The 26,390-nt window shown below is 41.1% G+C and overlaps 1 protein-coding gene across 4 annotated transcripts in view; it reads right to left on the reverse strand.

Moving 5' to 3' along the window:
• Positions 1-1,403: 1,403 nt before the first annotated feature.
• Positions 1,404-26,390, reverse strand: part of FAF1 (Fas associated factor 1) — a 189,686-nt gene continuing 164,699 nt past the window's right edge. For all 4 annotated transcript variants that reach the window (XM_068163852.1, XM_068163851.1, XM_068163850.1 and 1 more), the window contains 4 exons: positions 26,171-26,251; positions 25,692-25,769; positions 20,404-20,619; positions 1,404-4,608 (listed from right to left, as the gene is read on the reverse strand). In XM_068163852.1, the coding sequence (XP_068019953.1) occupies positions 4,525-4,608; positions 20,404-20,619; positions 25,692-25,769; positions 26,171-26,251 (459 nt within the window). In that variant the 3' untranslated portion in view covers positions 1,404-4,524. The remainder of the gene's footprint in view (positions 4,609-20,403; positions 20,620-25,691; positions 25,770-26,170; positions 26,252-26,390) is intronic.

Genomic DNA, 26,390 nt, shown 5'->3' on the forward strand with positions numbered 1-26,390 from the left:
AACTTATAAACACTTGAGATAGGAAAACCTTTATACCATTGGTTTGATGTGCTTGAAATTAAAAGAATGGGAAATGTAAAGGTAATAACCAGGCAATAAAATACATTTAGAGGATCACAGTCAACACAATCCCCCCAAAATCAGCACTGCTATCAAGAGGGAGCTGCCCTGCGTCCCTCTCATTTTCCACTGCTCGCTCTCTGCATGCTCTACCTTCTGCTTTTTGTCTGTGTGGGTGTACGTCCAGCTGCTCAGTGAGCTGGATCTGTCTGAAAACTATTCCAGGGAGAAAAAAACAAACAAACAAGGGTTAGCTTTAAACTAGTTTACCTGGTCCTAGTGCAAGATGGGCGCAGAGGTGGCTCCTCTGACAGCAGTGCAGATCTATACCTGGCTGAGTATAAACCCACCTGGATCCTGGCACGTTTAGTGCCAAATTTGGTGTTCCTCCGTCTCTGTCATCTGCCAGGAGACAGTTTCAGGTAGTGAACAACGGGTCACGCTGTGTTAGGAATATCTGCTTGCTTCCATCAAGGCTACTGCTGCTGCCTTTTATACAAAGTAGAACAAGAAAATTTAACTAGGGTGCAGAATCAACGTGCAGTCCTTCCTCCCAGGTTATTTATCTGAAAAGACCAATGACTGCAACGAACAGACACTGGAAAGGGCTAGGTAGCTCATCTCAGGGAAGCCCCCATCTGCTAGCCTGAAGACTGATGCTCTTGCTTGCACCTTCTCTCCCAACAAGCTTAAGTAATTCAGTGTTTTAGCAAACAGCTTTAACACCAGAGACAGCAGACACATTGAAAGTAGCCTGTACTATGGTGGTGTTGAAGTGTCTTCTGAAACGTCTGACAAAAGGCTTGTTTCTCCTCAGGCCTATACAACTCACAATACAGGAAAATTCCTGTGTCAAGTACAATTCAGTGAGGTCACTGTAACTATTTTGAAATGGAAACCTATCTTGTGCTTTGTCAAATGTTGGAAGAACAGACTGGGTGCTTACCTCAATGTGTGGTCTCTGTGCTGTGAACCCTGAGTGGAGGAAGGTGCCCAGAGCCAGCAGAGAGCAGGAAGCCATAGCTCCAGTAAGGAACGGCGTACACAAGACATCTCCGTCTTTAACACTTCCTAGTGACTGCGCTGAGTGGTTTCTGGTTCTGCCCAGTAGTGCCTCTTCACGTGTGGATTTTATCACTTTGTTTTGGAGACCTAGTTATGTACTTTTGCTTGTTGTGGACCTCAGCTTAAGGCACCTAAATCTTCCTGTGCATTGTTTAGGGGGTGTGGACATGAGGCTTGGACAATGAAGTTCTTCAGTCCTTCTGTGAAACTGGGTCATGGGATGTTGGTTTTCCCCCACATATGGAAGAGTGAAATCATATAACTTCTTAGTAGAAATATTACTGTAATTGAAAATTTATTTTAAGTGTCTAATGTCACTGAGTAGGTACAGTTTATGAAATCCAAAGTCTTTTTCTGCTACATTAAAAAGAATAAACAAATCCCCCAACATAGCTCCATTAGAAACTCCCTCAGCACTCTCACGAGATGTAAGAGTGCATATGCAGAGAATACAGAGTAAACACTTGTGTTCTGCATGTTCTCTAATGCTGATTTCAAACACCAATGTCAGTAGGCAGGAAGCTTCTTCAAAAGCCAGAGTGTGCCCCACCTTCACCGCAACGCTCTGAAGGCCAATAATGAAAGCTGACATCGTAGAGGATTCCGTTCATTAGAAGTAATTCCTTAAGACTTAAAACTGATGCATTAATCATGTTAATGATAATCCATTAACGTGAAGAACCTTATGATGAAAAGGTAGAATCAGGGATCTGCTCTGTAGTAAGTGTTACAGTTTTAGGGTAATACTGAATTAGAAAATTAGTCTGTTGACTGACTAGAGGTTTAAGCATGGCAGCAGAGCACATGAAGTGAATACCATGGGTTAGGAGAGCAGAAACTATGGCACAGAATATCGATGGGGACTGGTTTGCATTGAAGATGCAATTTGGAAAGACGACTCTAGATGGTTGCTTCTTGAAATCAGGCCCAAAGTATTTAAGGACCAAATTCATAATTGTTTTATTTAAAGAGAGATACACTTGTTTATGTTGTGGCAGAAGGATCCCTGTATACTGATCTTAGTACCTCTATGTGAGAGGGCAGCAATGCCACCAATCTGAACATTTCCACTTAATTATCACTAGAACATTTTGCTAATGACACAGTATTTTGTAGTATGAACAAAATGAAGGAAAAAATAGTAAAGGAGCTCGGGGCGGGGGAAAAAAAAAGGCCAAACAAACCCTGGGAGCACCGACTTCAACAAGTTCAACAAATATTCAAGCCACATTTAATAACTTTATGAAACTAGTATCAAAGTAAAGAATATATAGTCAAAATACAGAAATAAAAGTCAAGTGAGAGAAAACAGCCTGATGAGATCAAACAAAAGTTAAACAGAACAGATTAATATAAACAAGTCAGCTGAAAGGTCGCTTTGCTTTGTGCAGCAGTATTTCAGCAATTCCTTTCCTCAACAGCCAGCTTAGAAGGAAGAGCTAATCTGAAAAAAAGAAGATATGCATCACTTTAAAATCCTGCTGGCCGTGTTACTGTGATTGTTGGTAGAAACGGCATCACCCCAATTTGCAACCTAGGTTAGTTTCATACTTAATAAACGTAGTGGAATTCTTTTGGCAAGAAACCAGAAGTTCAGGATGAAGTCTCTGCATTCAGCTTTCCATTACACATATATTTAGCTTTCTGTTGGCTATGAAATCTTTTATTTGTGAACTGCAAGTGAATAGGATTTGCTTACACTTCCAAACGTCGTTTGCCATAGATACTTCGCTTCTAGAAGTAGGTGATGTAGCACTCACTAATTACAGAATTACAAAAGGTAGAATAAGGCTTTTCCCACTCATAAATTTGCATTTTTGGTGAAGGTAACAATAAATCAGCTTCACTAACACCCTAATGATAGGCATACATTAAATTTTACACCACCATCCTTCCAAGGACAAAAAAAAGTAAGATTAAAAGATGTGTGCAATTGCTTCTTGCTTAGAATAAAACTTCCAGATTAGAACATATTTTGCTAGGATAGACACTATGAATTACATCTAAACAGATGTGAAAAACAAGAAGTTTGATTAGCAGGTGACAATTCCCTAGTGCTACTGTACACTCACTATCCTGTAAGCCCAGGATATTAAAAAAAACCAACAACCAACCAACAAACAAAAGGCAAAAAAAACAAAAAAGAAGGAACCAAACCAGTTCTGATGCAGGTTTGGCATCAAGTGTATGTGATGGGTTTAGACTCGCTATGCTCATTCTTTACTTGAGAAATTTGAAGTACCAGGTTTTTTCCATGTCACATAGCAGGTAGCTGGTGCATACATCACAGACAAAACAAGCAGGATTTCTTGAATTTGAGAGGGGATCAGTAACCTATTGTTAAAATGTCCAAAGTGTGCAATAATAAGGCAGATTTCTTATTACACCACCTCTTAAGATACTCATTGTTTTGATGAGCCAAACAAGGTGCTTTAAACCAGCAGAGTAACAGGATACAAACACGTGGCAGAATGAAGGGAAACTGCTAAAACGGGAACTGCCCTTTCTTTCACCATGAGAAATAAAGAACTTTTGTATCTGCTATTTGAAAGGTTTGTAACAGCTGACAACCCAATATCAGCTGATTCCTGAAGAGTTGGCGAGATACCAGGTTTCTGATACTGGCCATTTCTAATGTCATTTAAATATTCACATCATGCAATAAGCAGTTTCACGCACTGCAATGGAAAAAATACTCCTTAAACTGAATCAGAACTGAGACCCAAAGCAGAACCGGTAAATAAATATCTGGCATATATGTCAAACTATATTCTTCAAACAAAACCTTACATCTTATCAAAGAAGTCAGAAAGTACTAACAAAAATTATAGGCTTTCTACTATAATACTGTTAAATTTCCATGGCTGAGAATGTCCTTTTAATTTTATTTGGTTTTTTTTCTGCCTTTTTAAATTAGTTGACCAAGTAGAAATTCAAACACAGAAATAAAATGCATATATATATGAGAGCACTGGCTCAGCGAGATATCAAATATACAGCATTCTAGTGTCAAAAGTACAGGCAGAAATGTCCAAGTTTTCTTGGTGAAAAAGGGGCATTTGAAGAGTAAAAATTCTACTTAACAATCACTCACATTTTGACAGTGCATTAATTATAACAAAAGCTGGATGATAAGTGAGCAACAGAGTCATAATGTTCAGTGTTCATCGCAGAATGTTATCCTCTGCTCCTTTAAATGAGGTTGGAAACATATACTCGTGTGTGTGAGAAACTAAGTAGCTATGCTTTGTCAATTTTTCGGGTTTCTTGCAAGAGAGGCCAAGTTGTGACACTGAATTGAGTGGGCTGATAGTACAAGGTGGTGTTGATGGAAGTCTTCCTTTCGATCCTGTGCCTCTGGCTTGTCAAAGGATGATCAGTCCTACAATCTTGTTTGATCTATTCTTTTGCTTCTAGGAAAAGGGTTTCTTGAGGATACAGTTTTACCTCCAGTAATGATTTATTTGGATCCAGCTGGGTCACCTGGAAAGATAAGAACAAGGAATGTGTAAGTAATCTTTTCTGAATTGTTTGGGCAGATGTTCACTGGGGAGGTTTTTGAGTCCCTCACTCAGTGACAACAGAAATTGGGAGTATGAATTCCCAAGATGCAGATTAAGAAACAGTTACTGTACTTTGAGTGGTTTTATTAATTATTTTGTAATAACAGTAAACAGAACCCACCACTTTAATTCCCAGAAGGTGTGGGTTGCTACCATGAAACAATGCATGAATAGCTGGTGTTGTCCAAGATCTTTTCAAAGGATTACTGGAACATGAGTTAAGATGAAAACTAAAACGGGTCACAGAAAAGTATTCTAATCAAACTGATGGTGCAAGCAGCATGCCCAATCCACCATGATCTTTCCATTGAAATAAGAAACTTTTTCTGCCTTTGTTTTCCTACTCCCTATCTTGCTCCAAGGTACATGGTGAAGCACCTAACTTTCACACACTTGGATGCTTGTCAGCCCCCTTCGATGAACTTAGGCTGGGAGAAAACTATCTACTTTTGTTTGTTTGGCTATTTTTCTGTCATGCTGCTTCGCTTAACTGGTGGCCACACAAATCCAGTGTGAGGAAACAGCAAAAGCACTGAGAAGTTAAATAGAAGGGAGGAAGCAGAGCCCTCCTCCTTTCATTGGGAGTGAGATGGATATGAACGTATTGGGAGTGAGAGGGATATGGAGGTGCTGGAGCGTGTCCAGAGAAGGGCCACAAGGATGATCAGGGGGCTGGAGCACCTCTCCTATGAGGACAGACTGAAGGAGTTGGGGCTGTTCAGTGTGGAGAAGAGAAGGCTCTGAGGTGACCTAATTGTGCCCTTCCAGGATCTGAAGGGGGCTATAAGAAGGCTGGGGAGGGACTGCTCAGGATCTCAGGTAGTGATAGGACTAGGGGGAATGGAATGAAGCTGGAGGTGGGGAGATTCAGGCTGGATGTGAGGAGGAGGTTCTTCCCCATGAGAGTGGTGAAACCCTGGAATGGGTTGTGTAGGGAGGTGGTTGGGGTGCCATCCCTGGAGGTATTTAAGAGCAGGCTGGACGAGGCTCTGGCCAGCCTGATCTAGTGTGGGGTGTCCCTGCCCATGGCAGGGGGGTTGGAACTAGATGATCCTTGTGGTCCCTTCCAACCCCAACTGATACTATGATACTATGAACAACCAGCTCCCCATATGGTGAAACTGCATCCTCAGCCCAGCTACTGAAGTGTACACTTAGGATGCATATGTGCACATGTATATATGTTTGCATTATAAGTACTGTGACTGAATAGATCATTTCTGTAGACACTTAAGTGTGTACATTTGTATCATAAGATTGCTCACTGGAATCCTAACTTCTCACTGAATTTGTAAAGGTATTTAGGCAATCACTCCTGCAGGTGAGCATATAGAATTCCAGTGAGAGTTAAATGCCATGCAATTTGGAAAATAATGATACCAGCACTACCTGCACTGCTACTGCCAAAATTCATCAGCATTTGGATCTTAGCACCAAGCCCTGCAAGCTGCTCAACATCCCGATTATCCCGTTACCCACTTTTGCTTAAGGCATGCAAGCAATTATTAGTTTATAGTCAGCAAGAAGCTTTTGTGTTGAGGAGTTTATTTAGAAGCTAGGCTGCTGCCTACAGGACAAATTGCTTCTCTGAAAGCAGAATTTAATTGTAAATATCACATAATGTAATTATTTATATAGACCAAATAATGATGACAAGGGTCCTAGTGTCCTTCAGACATTCAGCTTTACACACCAGTGCTGTGGTAACCCTCAGGAGGCTACTGCAAAGCTTCCCAGAAGAAAGACGAAGATAACATCTTTTAATCTTAGCACTGCCTGAAATATTTCACTTCCACTTTTAAACTTATTTTCCCTGGTAATTAATTCTGTTTTAGTTAATTTTGCTGTGTGAGCACACTAGGAATAGAATAGAATAGAATAGAATAGAATAGAATAGAATAGAATAGAATAGAATAGAATAGAATAGAATAGAATAGACCAGACCAGACCAGGTTGGAAGAGACCTTCAAGATCATCATGTCCAACCTATCATCCAACACCACCCAACCAACTAAACCATGCAACCAAGCACCCTATCAAGTCTCCTCCTGAACACCTCCAGTGATGGTGACTCCATGACCTCCTCGGGCAGCCCATTCCAATGGGCAATCACTCTCTCTGTGTAAAACTTCTGAAGTTTGCTTGTGAATAATACATATTAGTCTGATGCTACAGATACGAAGGCAAACACATGTCAAAACACATTTTCTGAAGTTAGACTATGATGATATCATGGCACTCCTTTATAAAATTAATGTTTATAAACCCCACTCTCAAGCACACCAAATACTATGAAGTCATAAGAAATGCTCATGTATTTTTTTTTCCCCTAAGAACATAACTCACTAATCCTGTTACCAATTAACACAACCAGGATTGCTCCTCTTTTTCTCCCCCACCAAGCTAAATCAGAAAAAAATATTAAAGAATATTTGTATTTGTATTATTTTACAAATACTAAAAGCTTCACACTTTCTGCAGCTCAGGGCAGGTTGGCACAGACAGGGGCTGCTCCTAGCAGTGACTACGCTGATGGGGAGAGCTGCTGCCAAGGGTTGTGAGCAGAAAGGGTCTGGCATACTTCTTCCTGTGCACAACAAGAGCACTGCCACCACTTGTGCCCCTTCTTGGGGTGCAGGAAGTCAGAGCTGGCACATGCAGGGAGGAGCAGACAGCTGACCAACTATCCAAGAAGGGTTTGCAGCCCATGGATGGCATCTTCAGGAGAAAGGTGCCATCCATGGGCATTGAAAGTCCATTGAAATCAATGGAATTTAATCTCTGTGACTGCAACAGAACATTAAAAAAAAACCCAAACCCAGACCCAAACCAAGCCCAAAACAGAATTAAAACCTCCAACAGATGCATTATTCTGATACCCAAAGCAGGAATTGATTTTCTTAAACTTCTTGCACCATGGTGAGCTATTGCTAAGCGTCTGAGGAGAAAAATAATTGATAAAACAGGCCTCAATTTGAGATTCCTATTATCTACAGTCCAATTATGCATTCCTGCACAGATGCTGCTTAAATTATTGAAAGGTTATTATCTTAGAAAGCAAACCTGTTATGCAAAAAACAACCAAAGTAGTGCATTTAAGTTTGTGATTACAGAAGTATGCTAACGAAGTATCTTGTTGCATTTTTTAACGCTTTGGTATTCTGCTACAGTCCATTCTTGCACGTCGGCACAGAAAGCGAGGTGAACAGGGATCCCTGCGACTCACAGCACATGAGGTGTTGTGCACCTGAGAAGCAATTTTCCTTTTCAGTTCAAGCCAGTATCTAATTAGACCTCTCTATTTTCGAATCCTGCAACTTCCCTCCTCCCCTCCCACCCTCCCCCCCGAAAAGCTACGAGAGACAAAAAAAGTCTTCTACATCTGGGAGAAAAAATACATCTGAAAAGCAAGCCTAGGCAATGAACACAATCTTTCAGACTACAAACACACAGAAACCTATTATTCACTGGAGTGTAATTCAAGATACGTATCCTAGTCTGAGCTCTAAGGTTTGCAAACTTCAGGTACCCTGAATAATGACAAAGCACGGTGCCCCTTCCTCAGTATCCTCACACTTAGAAGGTTAGTTATAAAAGCATTGTGGAGTACCTGCAGCAAAAGGACTGTGCAGCTTTTCACCATAATTTCAGTGTGCTGCTTAATTCACTGAGGGACAGCAGAGTTTGCAAATGTTTACACCATTACCCAATTAACTAACAATATGGCTCCTACATCTGTCAACAAACAAAGCTGTTGTTGCTTTGTTTTAGCTCCTTGGCATTTTCTGTTCATATGGGTCGCCATTGTACTTAATTATCACACCATAACCCTTCTGCAGCTTCTACTTTGTTATCTGTGGTTTGCAAATATGTTGTTTACTGTGAAGAAGAGAATCCTTATTAGTGCACTCAGCTCCTACCAAAAGAAATGCTTTCTCTGGTAAATATATGAAGTACAAGAACTAAAATGCCCTGTAACTTAATAACATTTTAAAAGAGAATTAGACATTAAAGAATCGTATAATAGAGACCAAAGGAACCTGGATGAGCTGCAGCCTGCAGAGGTGTGTCAAATGTGGTGTTCTATTGGATTTTCTTCACTTACATTTATGAGGATTATTTAACAAAGCCAAGCTGATACAATATCAAAAGTATAAAATATCTTCATATTTAAATCTCTCTAATTTGTGTCATTGCTACTAGGATAAATTCTGGAGTCCAGTGTTGACAATCTTTTGCTCTGATGTCCTTGCATGGTGCTCTTTTCAAAACAGCCCTGCACACTGTGTAAGGTTCGTTGTCCCAAACCTCTATACCTTTATTATTTAAAGATTTCCTCTATGCTTTTAGCAATAACACAGGACATCATTTAAGCACGTGGTATAGACTGAATCTGGTTTGACTCTGTTCAACTCAGGGAGTTACATAGATACCCAAATAGTGAAATCAACACTTTCTTGAGCAAGGTTGCAAAATTCACCACATTAAGTATCCAGCATTTGTTACAGACCTAAACAACAAATGTTGGAAGTATAGTGTTTCTATTTTCAAGTCCTACAAGAGCTGACTTTCTACCAGTTGTACAAATGCACTCTTGAAGAGTCCACTCACACAACACATGGTGATAGAACAGATACCAGCTGATGAAGTGAAAGTCTTTTTTAAATGTATGTTGTGGTTTTGCCAAGCTAAGTATTTTATATTATAATGAAATATAAACTAAAACCTCCTAAGAAAGTGACTTTAAGTTGTTTCAGATTTATATAGGGAGGGTGGTAGACGAAGGATACAGTGTCCAGATACTAAGAGAGCAGCACTCAAGTGATAGCAAAATGACTCATACTTAAGCTGCCAGAACTGCTGAATAACATGCATGCACATTCTGGCCTGTCCCAAAGCCAAAGCTGAAAGTGCCCTGGCGGTGTTTATCTTCAAGCAAATTACTTTCTTTGCAAACTCCAACACTCTTCTCTCCTCAGGTAAGACTTTCTAACAACGTGACTGAAGGGTGGTAACAGGACTTCATTTCTGTTGGTCTTAGATCTTGCCACTGAGCTGCAAAATGTTTTGGTTTCACTGAAAAAGGTTTCAGGTAGTAAACCAACCCTTTCCTTCCAACTATTGGTACAGTTTTACTGGACTGTATGCTTTGGTACTCTGGAGTGAAGAGTTTGTCTTATAAGAGCTCTATTATGTAACCAATGCTGGTTTGGTGCACAGGAAGTGTATTACTTTTATAGGTATCTGTTTAAAAGAATTCTGTGATAATCATCTCAACTATGCACTAACTCTTTGGTTTGATGTATGTCTGTGGCACTTTGAATGATGCAAGACTGCAAAATCAAAAGATAGTCTACTTCTCCTGTAAGAATGTAGTAGCTACATACATTTTATTCCAGATGAATTCCTTGGGTTGTTAATGACCCAATAACAAAACATTAATATTAGCTTAAGCACCATTTTAATACATTTTTATATCAAAGTCTTTTTCCTTCTAGAGTATGTTTTGCATTGTTTCTGTGTTCACCTTTGCTGACCTACTACACCTCCTGAACAGCTGTACTTTCGCCATTTCAAAGGTGTGGTTCCTTACCCTCCCTAACACCGCAGGGAAAAGATAAATACAAAAAAGCCCCATGGCTTAATGCCCAGGAAGGTTATTTAAAAATAAAGAATCGAATACACAATTATTATGACACTTACACAAGCAGTAAATATCACACCCTTCACCTTTCTCTACACCCTAGGACAAGGATCTGATTCCCGAGCAGCACAGCCTCTATGCTACTTACACACGCATGAATACATTTAATGAATCTAACGGACAAAGAGTTCTTTTACTCTCTTTACTAATCCTCCCAAAGTATAAATGCAATAGAAATTACTTAAAGGCACACCTGGTAAAGTACCAGATCTGTTTAAAAAACTATATTTTCAGAGTGACACACAAACAAATACAGTGATTCCTTTCTACCTATTGAAATATCTCTGGGCTGCACAGACAATACGCTCAACTTGAGCAACAAACAAAAGTAGGGCGACTTTACAGAAATATATGCAATTAGATCTGGTTTCCTTGAATAAATGTGGAGATAATTTACATTTGAATTGAAGAAAGCCATCACAAATAAGGAAAAATATGTCATAGTAAAAGACTTCTAGTCTCGGTCCAATTACAAAGGCTCAGTCTGGTTATGTCCCACTCTCACTGCCTTGTTCCTCTGAAGAGATTTTCTCTAAAGAGCATTTTAGAGAAGCATATTTAAAAATACATTTACTAAGCAAAGAAAAAAGATGTTGGGAAAACAGAAAATCGTTGGTTTATCTTCTACTCCGAGCATGCTTTCAGCTCTCAGAAAAGCCATGCAGCTCTCAGATAGCCGAGGTGCAGCCACTGTACATTTCCATTGCCTTCATTTAGAACAGATAATAATTAGCTGCATAGATTCCAGCCTGGGGAAGGCTTGTAAAATGGACTCACATTACTTGGCTTTTTAAACAGTAAATTAAGACAGCAACTGTTTTCTCTGCTCCTTAAAATACTAAGCTTAATGGAGGTGTAAATAGTAAGGACCAGCCCAAATGCAGTGTGTTGCTGTATTTGTACAATCACACCTGGAGTAAGTGATGCTTTTCAGAAGCTCAACATCATGAAATCACAATTCTAGATGAAACTTTGATTCTTGTAGTTGGTACCCCCCCCCCCCCCCCCATGTTAGTAGAAGAAAGCTGAAACCCCACAAGCACTGCTAATTCTTGCACAAAAATACAAATGGCCAAAATACATCTGGCTACTAACAACACTGAAAATATCTTTTGCAGAAGAAAGCTGAAACCCCACAAACACTACTAACTCTTCCACAAAACCACAAATGGCCAAAATACACCTGGCTACTAACAACACTGAAAACATCTTTTGTATTTATTTCTAAGAATGAATCTCACAGGAAAATCACTACACCAAAGGCTGCATCTTCCTCCAGCCTTTCAAACAGCTCATTTGCAATGACGAAACAACAAATGTACTTTTTCACTTTGGCAGAAGTGAACACACTGAAGGATTTAAATGAATCTTAAAATGAATCAGAGTCTCTCTCAATAATGTGACTTTTGTGGATGTGTTATTGATGGCACTAAAATATTTGACAAGTTGCCTCATATGCTGAGAGCAAGAAGTCAAAGTCAGTGGCAGTCAGAGGAGTTACCTGCAGGTACTGAACAAGATGATGCAGTTCTTCACAGTGCCAACAACTCTGAGACTGGAGGACTTCAGATTCAGAGGGAAAAGCAAGATAGTATAAAGCTCTCTTCAGCTTTTCTGCTTTCTTCCCTTCCTTCTTTTTGTTTTGAAATCTTTGACCTGTTTAAGAAATTTCTGTGGTATCTTGGAAAAACAGAAGCTGAAGAATACACTGGCATGGGTCTTTTCCTGACAAAGGACCTGCAGGCAGAGGAAACTCCATTACCTGCTCCCTCACAGTATTTACTTTCAGTTTTCTTGCCGAGTAGAGAAAGGATTTAAGCGCTGGCCCCTACAGATGACAGCATTTGTATGTTAAGTATCCTCTGTGTTGTGCCAAGGAGTGGAACAGTCCGTTACCTGTGGGCACTGCTGCCAGCGTGCTCATATCCAGCTAACAGCTATCCATGTATTTAATCACTTTAAAATGTGCCAGCTACAGAGAAGAAAGGTCATGTCCCCAGAAATACTATAGTTTTTGCTGTGGATAGTGATGAAGAGCAGAAAGGAAACAGCCACGTTTTCTGGAAGTCTCAAAACATAAATGCACTTAGTGCTCCAAATGAACTACAAGGACTTTGCTTTGCATATGTACATCCCAGAGGGGGATGGATGTGAACGCAGTCACTCACAGGAGAATGACCCAGGATTGGATTCATGTGCACTTAATTACAACTGCATGGAAAAACAATCCAAAAGGATTTTTATCACTAGTTCAAAGGATTAAGATGCTCAGATACCACAAGGATCTCTACAGTATAACGTTTTGTGATTGGTAGATAGGTAAAGAGAATAAAAAGTGAGCCCAAGACCGCTTTGGTGATTTAGTCTGATGCATTACTTGTGCAATTACCAAAACAGCAGGAGATCATTAAATTTTCTGGTAACCAGATGCAGCATTCTTAGTATCATACTATTACAAAGGCTCTTGATTGGTATTTATCGTTACATTTTCCTCCTCCGAGAAGGGAAAAAACCCAGCCCACAAAACGGACACTGAGCATGATTTCTGGGGGGAAAGTACAGAGTATCTCTAGGCCCAGTTTATGCTGGATAATGCCATATGCAACAGAAAAGGTCTGCAGCTTAGCTGTGAATAGTAATGTGCCTCCCTGAAATAAATGCTCTGTAACATGGGGCAGTGCCAAATAAAAGAACACTTTTGGTCTGAGGGATGTGCTTGGGTGGAATATATTAATCACATGGCTGGCATTAGTCACTGGGCTGGCTAATGGAGATGACTCAACTGAGAGTTCATGTACTGCACTGAGTATTCAGTGTCGTGGTGAGTGCTTGCTTATTTTAGTGAGGCTCAAGTACAATAGCTCATCTGAAATGCACACCTAGTTCCTGAAATTGGTTAAACATTCCCTGTATTCAAATAGAGTAGTTGTAGGAGGTCTGAAACTACACTGGCCTATAGAATGTAATTCTATTTCTTTTTAGAATAAGCTTACATCTATGAGGGGAGGAAGACATTCCTTCCATCTCCTTTTGGTGACTTGACATATGAAGGGCTTTCATCTTTCTCTTTGGGTATCATCATAGCTACTTAAGCAAAGGCACCATGTCTGAAAAGATCAAATGGGTTTTTCTTGGAAGAAAACCTCATGAAAGAAATCTTTCTGTAATACTTACAGATTTTTTCAACTACCTAGATGGAAAATATCTTGCCAGAGAAATAAATACCACATTTCAAGAAGCAAAATCTACTCAATATTCTCTCTAGTACTACAACTACTACAAGAGTCATTGGTCATTGGAATGGGCTGCCCAGGGAGGTGGTGGAGTCACCATCCCTGGAGGTGTTCAAGAGGAGATTGGACGTGGCACTTGGTGCCATGGTCTAGTCATGAGGTCTGTGGTGACAGGTTGGACTCGATGATCCTCAAGGTCTTTTCAAACCTTAGTGATACTGTGATACTGTAACTGATTTCCATGGGGCAAGAGTATCACCTGCTCCCTCTGCAGGTGTTGACCAAAAGACTGTGATGTTATTCTTTACAAGGAACAAACTACTTAAGAGCAGTAAAACCTTGAGGTTGCAAATGCTTCAGCAATCTGTCTGCAATGATAAGTGGTCCATTCCTCTTCCACTCAAGGTTAATCAGTCCAATTGTTCTACTGTAACAAGAACAACCAGAAATCATGCTTCTAAAAGAGGCATGGGAATATGCTAGTCTGGTGTGGCCAATTTGCTTAGGCAACTTCTCAGTGTCTTAACTAAACTAAACTTCACTGCTTGAATAAATAAAATAACAACACATCCTGAACAGAGAGAAAAGACAAGGGCAGGTAGTATTGACTTAAGCACAGTTGAGGGATGCCTGCCTTTGTAGGTGGCTGTGGCCTTGTGTAAAGTAGATCAGAACTGATAAACATGCCACCACCAGATTTATATCGGCCTGAAAGTTTAAATTATGTGAATTAAACCAGATGAGCAGCTAATTTATGCACTAGGAAACAAAAGTATCAGTAGCTGAAATGACTGGAAGAACAACCTGAATCACACATTAAACCTTCCCTGAACTTGCAAAAACATCCTCACATTTTTTTGAACATACCAGAAAAGTATTTCATTCCTTTGCAAGCCTCCTTTGCTGTAAGACAGATATTCAAGTTACTGTTGTGATTTATGTGAAGTCACTAGAAGTGCTGTTGGGTCTAACCACAACACTGCATGAATCCTTTCTCACTTAACACCTTTCTTCCATCTTTCTATCAAGATAGTCATTAGGAGAAAGAATATTAAAGGCCAGAAAGGATCCTGGACATACAACCCTTTCATGAACTATTTGAAGGGCTTAAATACCACCTAATGAGTTTGAAAGTAGGTTATATATGGACCACACTAATACTAGCTTTCCAAGAACATCAGAGGACAGCTCAGAAGACTATGCATGCTAGGTGCTGCAGCCAAATTTACTATCCTGTGGCATTATTTTCACCACTGTGGGCATCAAAGAGGATTATTCCTGCTAGAGCATGGGAATGAACGACCACACATGGGTTTGGAGAAGTATCATAGTATCAGTCAGGGTTGGAAGGGACCACAAGGATCATCTAGTTCCAACCCCCCTGCCATGGGCAGGGACACCCCACACTAGAAGTATCTTACCTTATACTCCTATATAATATTAACAATTGTCTGGCCCTAAGTTTACTAAAATCCTGATCACCCCTAATTTGAACTGAGATGTAATTTAAGTTTAATTTCTGCTTTTTCAAGGGAGAGACAGATTTTATGTTCCTGTTTGTTTAAACTGCTGTTGAAACTGCTTAATTAAAAGGATTTAAAACATCTTAATACTCTAAACAGACCAAACTGGTTCTGAATTATTAAGCAACATTTTAGAAGCATTTAAATAACCTTAAGTGACTTAACTGCCATCTGATTCTAAGCTGTGGCTCAGAAAAATAAAATGGGAAATACTGTAGAAGTCTTGGCTTACCAGAGCTCCCAGATACAGTAAATAAAGAGCTTAAGTCTCTAATACCATGTCTGCAAAAGGCATACTCTCAAATACATAATGAATCACAGAATCACCAAGGTTGGAAGAGACCTCCAAGATCATCAACCTGTCACCACAGTCCTCATGACTAAACCACAGCACTAAGTGCCACATCCAGTCCCTTCTTGAACACCTCCAGGGATGCTAGTTAAATGCATTTTGAAGATTAGAGTGATTCTTGGGAGAATGGGAACCACAGTTCTGAAACCAGCACTAACACTTTATAGCTCACACCTTTGCTCCCATAATTCCTTCACAGGTGCATTTAAAAAGAATGCAAAGAACTTACAATCATAGAATGGTTTGGGTTGGAAGGGACCTCCAAAGGTCATCTAGCCCAATCCCCTTAGAGTCAGCAGGGACATCCTCCACTAGATCAGGTTGCTCAGAGCATTGTCAAGGCTGACCGTGAATATCTCTAGGGATGGGGCCTCAACGACCTCCCTATGCAACCTGTTCCAGTGTTCCACTACCCTCATGGTAAAGAACTTGTTCCTAACATCCACTTTAAATCTACTCTTTTCTAACTTAAAACACTGCCCCTTGTCCTATCCTTCAGGCCTTTGTTAACAGTCCCTCTCCAGCCTCCTTGTAGGCCCCCTTCAGATACTGGAAGGTTGCTCTAAGGTCTCCCCAGAGCTTTCTCTTCTCTAGGCTGAACATCCCCAGCTCCCTCAGCATGTCCTCATAGTGGAGGTGTTCATTTTCATGTCCCTCCTTTGGACCTGCTCTATCAGGCTGATGGCCTTCCAGTGTTGAGGGCTCCAGAGCTGGACACAGTAATCCAGGTGAAGCCTTTTTACTCTGTCACTGTTCACTCTGACAGAGGTGCTTGCCAGAGTTACAGGTACAGGTTACCTGCTGCCCCCCGTGCCACAGACCCTTGTCAGTATGGTAGGTACACACTGCTGCCTCAGTTAAGGGACTGAAAGAGGAGGTGGTTAATATCTAATTTCAGTGCTAGTAGACAGAACACCACAGCCAGTGACAAAGGCCCAATAATGAGTCACTGCATGTGCTTAACTGCTTTGGAATGTCACTGCTGCTTTAAAATCTACAAGTAGTGCCTGGAAAAGGTTAATCTGTGTATTTACTCACGTGTAGAAGTTTGTATTTACAGTAGGGTTATGATACCAACTTGAAGTTAGCTAAGGATATCTGTGTAAGCAACTGGAACATAGAACTAGGAACTAATGAATTTTTATTTGCCAAAGAAGTGAAAAATACTTCAACAACACTGTATCAGGGCGTCAGGACTCATAGCTTTGAGAAGCAGGGAGAAATGCTCTAACAAGTTCACCACAAGACAATTGTGATTTGATTGAAAATAACCCCCTTGTTTTGGCAGAACAGAAACACATTTGGGTGTGTGTATGCTACTGTAATACTGATGAGGGAAGGAAAAACAACAACCTGAGAAGACATGTTTTCATCTTACTGCAGCAAAAAATCCAGCAAAGTAGTTCTGACACCTTCAGAAATATTATGTATAGTTTGAATGCACACAGACAGACATTTTAAATGCTATTGTTTCCTGGAGCCCTAGCATCCCAAGTACTCTGTTCTTCTTGCACAGATTTCAATCAATGTTTGTGGTACACGCCATACAGAAGAAGGCTCTGGAGATCTTAGTGTAATTTTAAGAGACTATCTACCACAAAGCCTAAGGTGATGAAGATGAACTTCCACTGTGCTTCCAAGGCGTTCATCAAGGACTGCTTTTGTGTTTCTTTTTACATCTGTCTGCAGAATTGTACACCTCAACTTTCTAAACCTGGGGAACATGGCAGATGCCATTTGCAGCTCTCAGTGGTTAGCAAACCCCTAGGGATTATACTTTGTCTGTTGTAGCTCTGATGGTCACAATGGCAACTGAATTCATACATGACCGCTGAGTCGATTGGCATGAACCATGTATGTGACTCCTCATATATGGCATTTTTAGGTAGGAACCCCAGAGAAAAGATGGCAGAGTCTTTGCTTCCCATGTGACAGACCGACACTCTGTCCCCTCCCATTACATTCTACCTTCTTGGCCCCAGTGTTTGCTCCCTGACAGTACTGAAATCATTGGCCTGTTGTAATTTTTACTTTTCTACCCCTTTTTCACTTGTTCTTATGTCAGTTGTCTGATGAATTTTTGAGCGTATTACAGCAGACTAAAATTAATAACGATGATGATGTGATCATAGAATCAGCCAGATTGGAAAAGACCTCAGAGATCATCAACTCCAACCTATTACTTAATACCTAACACCTCCTGACAACTAAACCGTGGTTCCAAGTGCCACATCCAAGCCTTTATCAAACACCTCCAGGGATGGTGACTCCACTACCTCCCAGGGCAGCACATTCCAATGGCCAATCTCTCTTGCTGGGAAGAACTTTCTCCTCACCTCGAGCCTAAACCTCCCCTGGCACAGCTTGAGACTGTGTCCTCTTGTTCTGGTGCTGCTTGCCTGGGAGAAGAGACCAACCCCCACCTGGCTACACCTCCCTTCAGGTTTGTAGAGACCAGTAAGGACTCTCCTGAGCCTCCTCTTCTCCAGGCTAAACAACCCCAGCTCCCTCAGCCTCTCCTCATAGGGCTGTGCTCAAGACTTCTCACCAGCCTTGTTGCCCTAATGTACAGAAGCAGCAGGTCTGAAGTGCAAAAAAAAGGTATAAAAATGAGAGTAATATACTTGTAGGTTTTTAATCTTAACTATGTGCTAAGACATGAACATGTTAGGGGTAGGGAGGTTCAACTTGCAAAATATTTAAAAGACATAAGCCCACTGTTTAGACTGTGACAGACTGGTTTTCTTCTGTCAAGTAAACTCAACAATCAGTAATTCTGGAAACACAGGCTTCTGGTCTTTGGTTCCACTGGAAATGAGATTACATGATTAAGGAGTAAAGTTAATTAGTGATTAATGAGATTCTTTAAACATTGCTTTTCATTCTGACTTATCCAGATTCTCAATGTAGGGTAAGGTGGAAGAAAAGCTGTAGCACTACAATCCTGTACAATGTGTTATGCCAAAAATTGGTCAGAAATCACTTCCACTCTCAAGGTTGTAAGCTTGCTATGGACATTATTTTCTTCGCCGCTAGGGTACTTAAAAATAAGATGAGAAAGCAAGAGGTATTTGTTCCAAAGCAGTACTGCAAACATGCTAAGCAGAACCTTATTCCTAGTGAACAAACTCCAGGGGCAGTGATGGAAACAAAATGGAAAAGCAACCCAAGGTATTGAGCTCCTTTTCATGAAAAATGGATTAACCAGACACCTGGAGATGCCCCCAGAACAAAACAACCCCAAAACATCTGATTGAGAGCTGCCTACGCTCGTTTGCAGTACTGAGGCAGCCTGGCTAAAAAGCTGCTGAACTTCACCTAGTGCAGTGCCAAGCATCTCTGTAGTGCCTGTTACCTTCACCCTTTATGCAGGAGTCTGGGTAATTATAGCACAGTTGGAACTACTGACTTTTACCTTTGCTGTAATAATGGCTAAATAGGAAATGAAAGTTAATTTGTAAAGGAGCAGAAAACACAGAGGCATATTTTAGAAGAAACTTAGTAACCAGCATATAAATATTTGCTGATATATAGACAGAGTTTAATTGGCTTTTGTAAGCAGCACTGATTTTGGAAATGGGTCACAGCAGGTACATCATTAGAATTTCAAAGTAGGGGATACAAATGATTATTTACTGCTGTTATGTAACAGGTGGATGAGTAATCTATTAGAATGCACTGATTAGCTCACAACTGTGTACTACCTGACACTGAGCCTTCCTGGCCTATAAAACCGCATCAAAATGGCAAAACCATTGTTAATGCTGGGGGAAAACTTCAACCCACCACACCAGGAAAGATCAGAAGTACCATCTCATAACAGACCTAAAAAGCCTACCAGTATCATAGTATCATAGTATCATTCAGGGTTGGAAGGGACCACAAGGATCATCTAGTTCCAATCTCCCTGCCATGGGCAGGGACACCCCACACTACATCAGGCTGGCCAGAGCCTCAGCCAGCCTGCTCTTAAACACCTCCAGGGACGGGGCCTCGACCACCTGCCTGGACAACCCATTCCAGGGTTTCACCACTCTCATGGTGAAGAACCTCCTCCTCACATCTAGCCTGAATCTCCCCACCTCCAGCTTCATTCCATTCCCCCTAGTCCTATCACTACCTGAGATCCTGAAAAGTCCTTCCCCAGCCTTCCTGTAGGCCCCCTTCAGATACTGGAAGGCCACAATGAGGTCACCTCGGAGCCTTCTCTTCCGCAGGCTGAACAGCCCCAACTCCTTCAGTCTGTCCTCATAGGAGAGGTGCTCCAGCCCTCTGATCATCCTCATGGCCCTTCTCTGGACACCTTCCAGCACCTCCACATCCCTCTTGTAATAGGGGCTCCAGAACTGGACACAGTACTCCAGGTGGGGTCTCACCAGGGCTGAGTAGAGGGGGAGGATCACCTCCCTCGACCTGCTGGCCACACTTCTCCTGATGCAGCCCAGGATCTGATTGGCTTTGCGGGCTGCAAGTGCACATTGAGAGCTCATGTTGAGCTTTTTGTCCACCAGCACCCCCAAGTCTCTCTCCTCAGGGCTACTTTCCAGCCAGTCCCTGCCCAGCCTGTATTTGTGCCTGGGATGCAGTTTCCCTCAAAACAGGACATTAATGATGCTGCCCCTGCATATTCAGGCAGTTTTCATTGAACATGGTGCACAGTTTGTTTGTTTCACTAACAGGATGTTTTACAATGTCACTGGAAACAGGTTTCTCAAAGCAGATTTGTATGTAGCATATGATAGCAGTGGTAGGTTAGCATCTGGCTTGCTTACAGCCACAGAGCTTGGCAGCTCTCCAGTTTATTCAGGCATATCTTTTACCTCGTGTGCTGTAACACACTGGTCATCTAGCATACAGGGGTGAGAAGTAGCGGTAGCTGTTCCCGAAAGGTACATTTACTCACATCTCTTTTTGGAAAGGTGCCCAGCAGCTTGTACTCCTCCCAAGGATACCCCTTGGAAGCTACAAAATCAAAGACAACCTGCAGCTTGCTGCTGGCCAGGAAACGTCGCTCAAAGAATTCTCCGCTGGGCGTCCGGATACGCAGCTTACTGACAGACTCGGTGCTCTCCTCTTTCGGTTCGGGAGGCAGAGATTGCTCAAGAGACAGCCTGATAGCCTGAGGAAGGAAAAACAACCACTTAGCTTGCAATGCTAGCAGCAGAAGAAAACACCAGAAAGCTTTCCTTTTTATTACTTCTAGAACTTCAAGGCACGCAGGAGTGCCCCAGAGCCAGAGTTGTGTTTTATATCTCAGTGACAAAATCATTTTTATTCATTCCTTAATAACAGCCCACCAGACAACTAATTAAAATAAATCCTTCTTTATAACACATATTATTAGGTCTACAGTTAATGCACGGTGGGGATAAGTAATTTAATGATTTGGCAGAAAGCCTTGGGAAAAAATTGAATGAGAGACTATTTGTCAAGTGGCCAATTACTTCCTTTAAAAGGGTATAAATTAAAAGGCAGTAAAAGTATTTCTTTAAATGCACCCAGCAAATTGCCTTCCTCTTGCACTGAGTAACTGACCACTTCCAGCAAAGACCAGACCTTTAATGGCAGGTCAAAGTAAATGGAAATATATGCAGATTTGACACAAAAACCCTGAAAGCATTGTTAAAAGACATAATTAAATAGGTCATGAAAGTATGTAGGCACCTACGTATAAAATTAGGTATGGTCAAGGAAGCAAACTGGAAGAACAGAAATGGTAACTTCATGATTTAAAGCAAACCATTATTATTATTAATAATTATCATCATCATTATTTGCAGGAAGGTGGTTCCAAGGCCAGGTGTGCACATTGTCTGCAACAACCTGAATGAAACCAGCCCCAAAACTGCAATGGATGCAGTGTATGACTGCCTTTCTGCTAACGCCGTGGGTACTGCTGATATCAAGATTTTAAGGGCAGGAGCCAAGTCTGTGTTCTCTGTCCTCCCCCTTCATGAGCTACTGCAACATCAGTATTTTGATCAGAAATTATTTCTAATAAATTGATGCCTAATATTAGAGTGCTGAAGGAGGTGGACTGGACTTCTGGGGGTACAGAGTCTGGTTGGTACTGGTGGGCAGGCAGTGGCATCTGTTACCAACCAGCCCTTTCTTAGAAAGCAGCCCTGTTACAGAATCACCTCGCTTGAGACAGCAGTCAGGAAGAATGCCAATGAATGGAAGCAGCAGCATGACCACACTGCCTCCCCCAGAAGGCACCTAAAAGACAATTTTTCAACGTGAAGGGGCAGTCAGGCTGGGATTTACCCAGACTTGCAGGGAACTTTCATGGTAACACAGTTGCTATTTGTGCCTTTGAAAACCTCCCCAAGGTCATTCCGTAACAGAAACTGATGCAGGAAGATTACATTACAAAGGGAATGGACTGGGCAGAACCAAGATTATGAAAGCTTCCAATAGCCTACTTCTTATATATGAACCTCTGAGCAAATGATGTCTCAGTATAAATATTTATACATAGAACTTGAGTTCATTTTTTGCTCATCTACTGTGAGATTCTATTTTAAATAGATTCTATTTTAATTTTCTCATTCTCAACCACCTGCTTACTATCTTTCTGCTTTGACATTTCCCCACACAGTATAACAACAGATGCTACATTGTTTACTGAACCCAATCAATTATACTATAGAAAAATAAACAACAGTAGCTCATTAGAGCTCTTTTCTTGTGCAAAGAGTGCGTCGCTCCCCAAAGTAGCGACTCTCCAAGGCTTCAGCATAAAATGGCAATTTACAGTGGATATTCTGTACCAGCAAACCCAGGCAGAAAATGACAGAGTGATGGATCCCATTAAAAACTCTTGGACCTGAACAAGCAATTTCAGTTTGTTGATAAAAAGATGTTCAGTATGCGAATAGCTCACCAGCCAGATTTTAAACGTATGAACTGAACATAAAGCCACTTCTGTAAGTAAACACTGTTGCAGAACAATTCAGCCTAAGTAATCTGTATGGAAAATGGGGAGTGTTAGTAAACATTATTGTTAAAATCCCTTTTGTTCTGCTAAGCAAACAGATCCCATTATTTTCATTACTGCGCTCCACGTTAAAACAGGGAAGCCCAGGTATATTTTGATAATGTGGGCCAGTCGTGCAGCCTTTGCCTAAGAAAACCATTTCCAAAAGGCCAAGCTATCAGAAAAGGTTCAGGAGCAGATATAATAAAGCAGAATTAATTATTGTTTCTATGCATGCAAAATTACTTAAACACTGCTCTCCCCCCTCCCCCCCCAATATTTCTTACTTGATGCTGAGTGTGAGCTGATTGCTACTGCTCAGGACTGGTCTATGTTCTATTGCTATTAACCTCACAGAATTGCCATCTAACAATTGCTCTTGACACAATTCTCACAGCTTAGTTCTCTGCATTGCTCCCTCAGTTGTTTCTTAGCTTCCATTCTTGGCTGATGTTAACAGGAGCTAAATAAGTAATCAGATACTGTAGGCTAAGAAAGGAGAAGGGGACTGCATCTTTCCCAAACCACCGAATACTCCCTCTTTGGTATTTGCAATGCAGCACAGTTTAAAAGGTTCTTGAATGCCTAAGTGGTTCAGGTTTTTTAATGCCATTATCTTGGTCAAAAAATATATATGCAAATGCACTGCTCATACAGTTTGTTTATTGGGTTTATTGCAGGGAATAATAAATGTGTTCGTAGCCAACTTTTTTTTTGTAGTTGTATAATGCAATTTTTTCATACATCAGCAAAGTACACAAGACTGAAATGTCAAGTATACATTTAAGTCACGTGGAGGGGGGGTGGTGGAAATGAGCAAGGCTGTGATTTATCAGAATTCCATGAGTTCTAAGGACTTTAACTAAGTGGAGAATTAAACAACAACATAATTCCAAATTTGAAATCTCTGTAACACATGGAAGTCAAATCAAAGAAGTTCTATTGAAGTCCACCAAAAATAGAGGAACTCTGATATTTTATATAAATGATTTTTTTTTCATCTTTACATTTTATTTATATTTGATATAATAGTGGAAACATACTCAGGCTAGATGTGAGGAGGAGGTTCTTCACCATGAGAGTGGTGAAACCCTGGAATGTGTTGTCCAGGGAGGTGGTCAAGGCCCCATCCCTGGAGGTGTTTAAGACCAGGCTGGATGAGGCTCTGTCCAGCCTGATCTAGTGTGGGGTGTCCCTGCCCGTGGCAGGGGGGTTGGAACTAGATGATCCTTGTGGTCCCTTCCAACCCTGAATGAAACTATGAAACTATATATTCAACAGGGCTGCTGATACAGCTCTGTATTAATTATCAGTAACAGAATCTTACAAGCCTGGAAATCAAAGGCCAACTTCCAATCAACTGTGCTTTCAGTCAAGGCATCTACATGTGAATATCTCTTCTGAGAATTTTATTCCAGGGTTTCAATGACCTTTACAAGTATAGAATTACATATAGAATAAACCAGGTTGGAAGAGACCTTCAAGATCATCCCAGGTTGGAAGAGACCTTCAAGATCATCGTGTCCAACCCATCAACCAATCCAACCCACCTAAACAACTAAACCATGGCACCAAGCACCCCATCAAGTCTCCTCCTGAACACCTCCAATGATGGTGACTCCACCACCCCCCCAGGCAGCACATTCCAATGGGCAATCACTCTCTCTGTATAGAACTTCTTCCTAACATCCAACCTAAACCTCCCCTGGAGCAGCCTGAGACTGTGTCCTCTTGTTCTGGTATCATCTGTTTCACAGCAGTTCAGTAAGGACTTATGCTTCAAGAGCTTCACACAAGAGGTGGAAATATTTTCATACCTAGTCTGTTTTAGCAATCCTTTGAAATGTGGTGGGACTTCAGGGCAAGAAACACGGCTGTACACCCCATCCCTTTTACCACATTTTGTATTTGCCCGGAGATGAAAAAGAGGAAGTCACTAATACATGTAAACACCTGCACAGACACACAGATAGGACAGGAGCTAGCCAAGAGCCTGGAAAGAGCCTGCAGGAGCTGTCTCTGACAGGCACTGTGACCCTTGAAAATCATAGAATTATTAAGGTTGGAAAAGGTCACTTGCATCATCAAGTCCAACTGTCAACCCAACACCTCCATGCCCACTAAACCATGCCCCAGAGTGCCGTGTCTACATGTGTTTTGAACACCTTCAGGGACAGTGACAGAGAATCTACAAAACACAAGAGTTTGAGGAACAAATACTCTTCACTGCACATAGTTTCTACTTTCCTATATAGGCTTAGAAACATAAACACAATTTTTACTCTGAGAAAGATTCTATAGAAGCCTGCTTAGGAATTATAAAACATCCCATAAATGAAATTTTCTAGATGTTGTTTTAATGTTTTGTTTCACCTTAAATATATTATTTTTTACAGCCCTTTGTCTTCCAAATTAAATTTGCAACTTGTCTGATCAGATTTGCAGCTACTCTTTGTCTAAATTCAGAATAGAATAGAATAGAATAGAATAGATCAGGTTGGAAGAGACCTTGGAGATCATCGAGTCCAACCTATCATCCAACACCATTGAATCAACTAAACCACGGCACCAAGCACCCCATCCAGGCTCTTCCTAAACACCTCCAGTGATGGTGACTCCACCATCTCCCTGGGCAGCCCATTTCAATGGCCAATCACTCTTTCCATGAAGAACTTCTTCCTACTTCCTGGAAGAAATGACAGAGCTCCATGGTATTATATTTTTTAAAGGTGTGTCTGTAGAAACAAGGTTAGAGGTTCCCAAGGATTCAGTATTCAGTATCACTAAGGTTGGAAGAGACCTCAAAGATCATCGAGTCCAACCTGTCACCACAGACCTCATGACTAGAGTAGGGAGGACACTACTGCCCACTGCAGGCTTGAACTCACGACCTTCCCATTAAGGGTCTTATGCACTACCAACTGAGCCACATCCACCATTTATGGAGCTCATTTCACAGATCTATCCATTATATGGCTGTAATTCAGACCCAGATGACATAATTGCCATCTGATGGTAGAACAGGAGAGCTAACAGTGGATGAAAATTATTTAGTTGCATTATGGTGTATGTGTATAGCAAATATGTAATTAAAAAAAAAGAAGTGTTCACATAAAAAGTATACTTGGAGTGAAAGCTGCAATGTGTGTTGAATGAAAGTTGCAATGTCCATAAACTTCATGAACTCAAAAAGTTGTCAGAAAACTTCCCACCTCACGTTCTTCCTCCTGTTCTTTCCGAATTTGCTCCAGGCGAAACTGCTCTGCCATTTCTCTCTCTTGTGCTTCCCTCTGAAAAACACAAACAGCAATCTCACAACTGTTGTCTTGCTTCCCATAGTTGTGTTGAATGGTGTGCATCAGCCATATAAAAGCAAAGAAACTTCTCAACTTTGCTGTAGAAATTAATACAACAAATAGGACACTTAAGTGAGCTCTTCCTGCCATTCTTTCCCAGCTTCTAGAATTAAGTGAGGCCAGGACTGCTATAGCAAAATAACCTCAATTACATCTACCCCTCATGACCATATCTAGTGCCATTTATAACCACTGAGGGTAGTAACAGCTCTTACAGTAGCCCTCCCATCTTAAGGGCAGAACTGAAGGCAGGCAGTCCTCTGCACCAGAGAGATTTCACCCCCTGTGCAGATTCCCATCCCAGCCCTCATGCCATCACTTCACCCCACACACACCTTTGCTCTGTCGGCCTCCAGTGATATGCGGTAAGCTTCGTCCTGCTCCCTCTTCACATTCTCTCTGGCTTCACGTTCATCCTAAAGTGAAAACAAACAAAAAACCCCAAACCATCAGCAAACAGCGGACCAATATGAAATATATCATTATGTTCACAGCACTCACAGTCACTCACCCAGTGGCTTTAAAATATTTGACTGCCATACTTGTCTAACTACT

The sequence above is a fragment of the Melanerpes formicivorus genome, unplaced genomic scaffold (assembly GCF_026170545.1).
Source record: "Melanerpes formicivorus ecotype bairdi unplaced genomic scaffold, bMelFor1.0.p_v2 SCAF_75, whole genome shotgun sequence".
Lineage (NCBI taxonomy): Eukaryota > Metazoa > Chordata > Aves > Piciformes > Picidae > Melanerpes > Melanerpes formicivorus.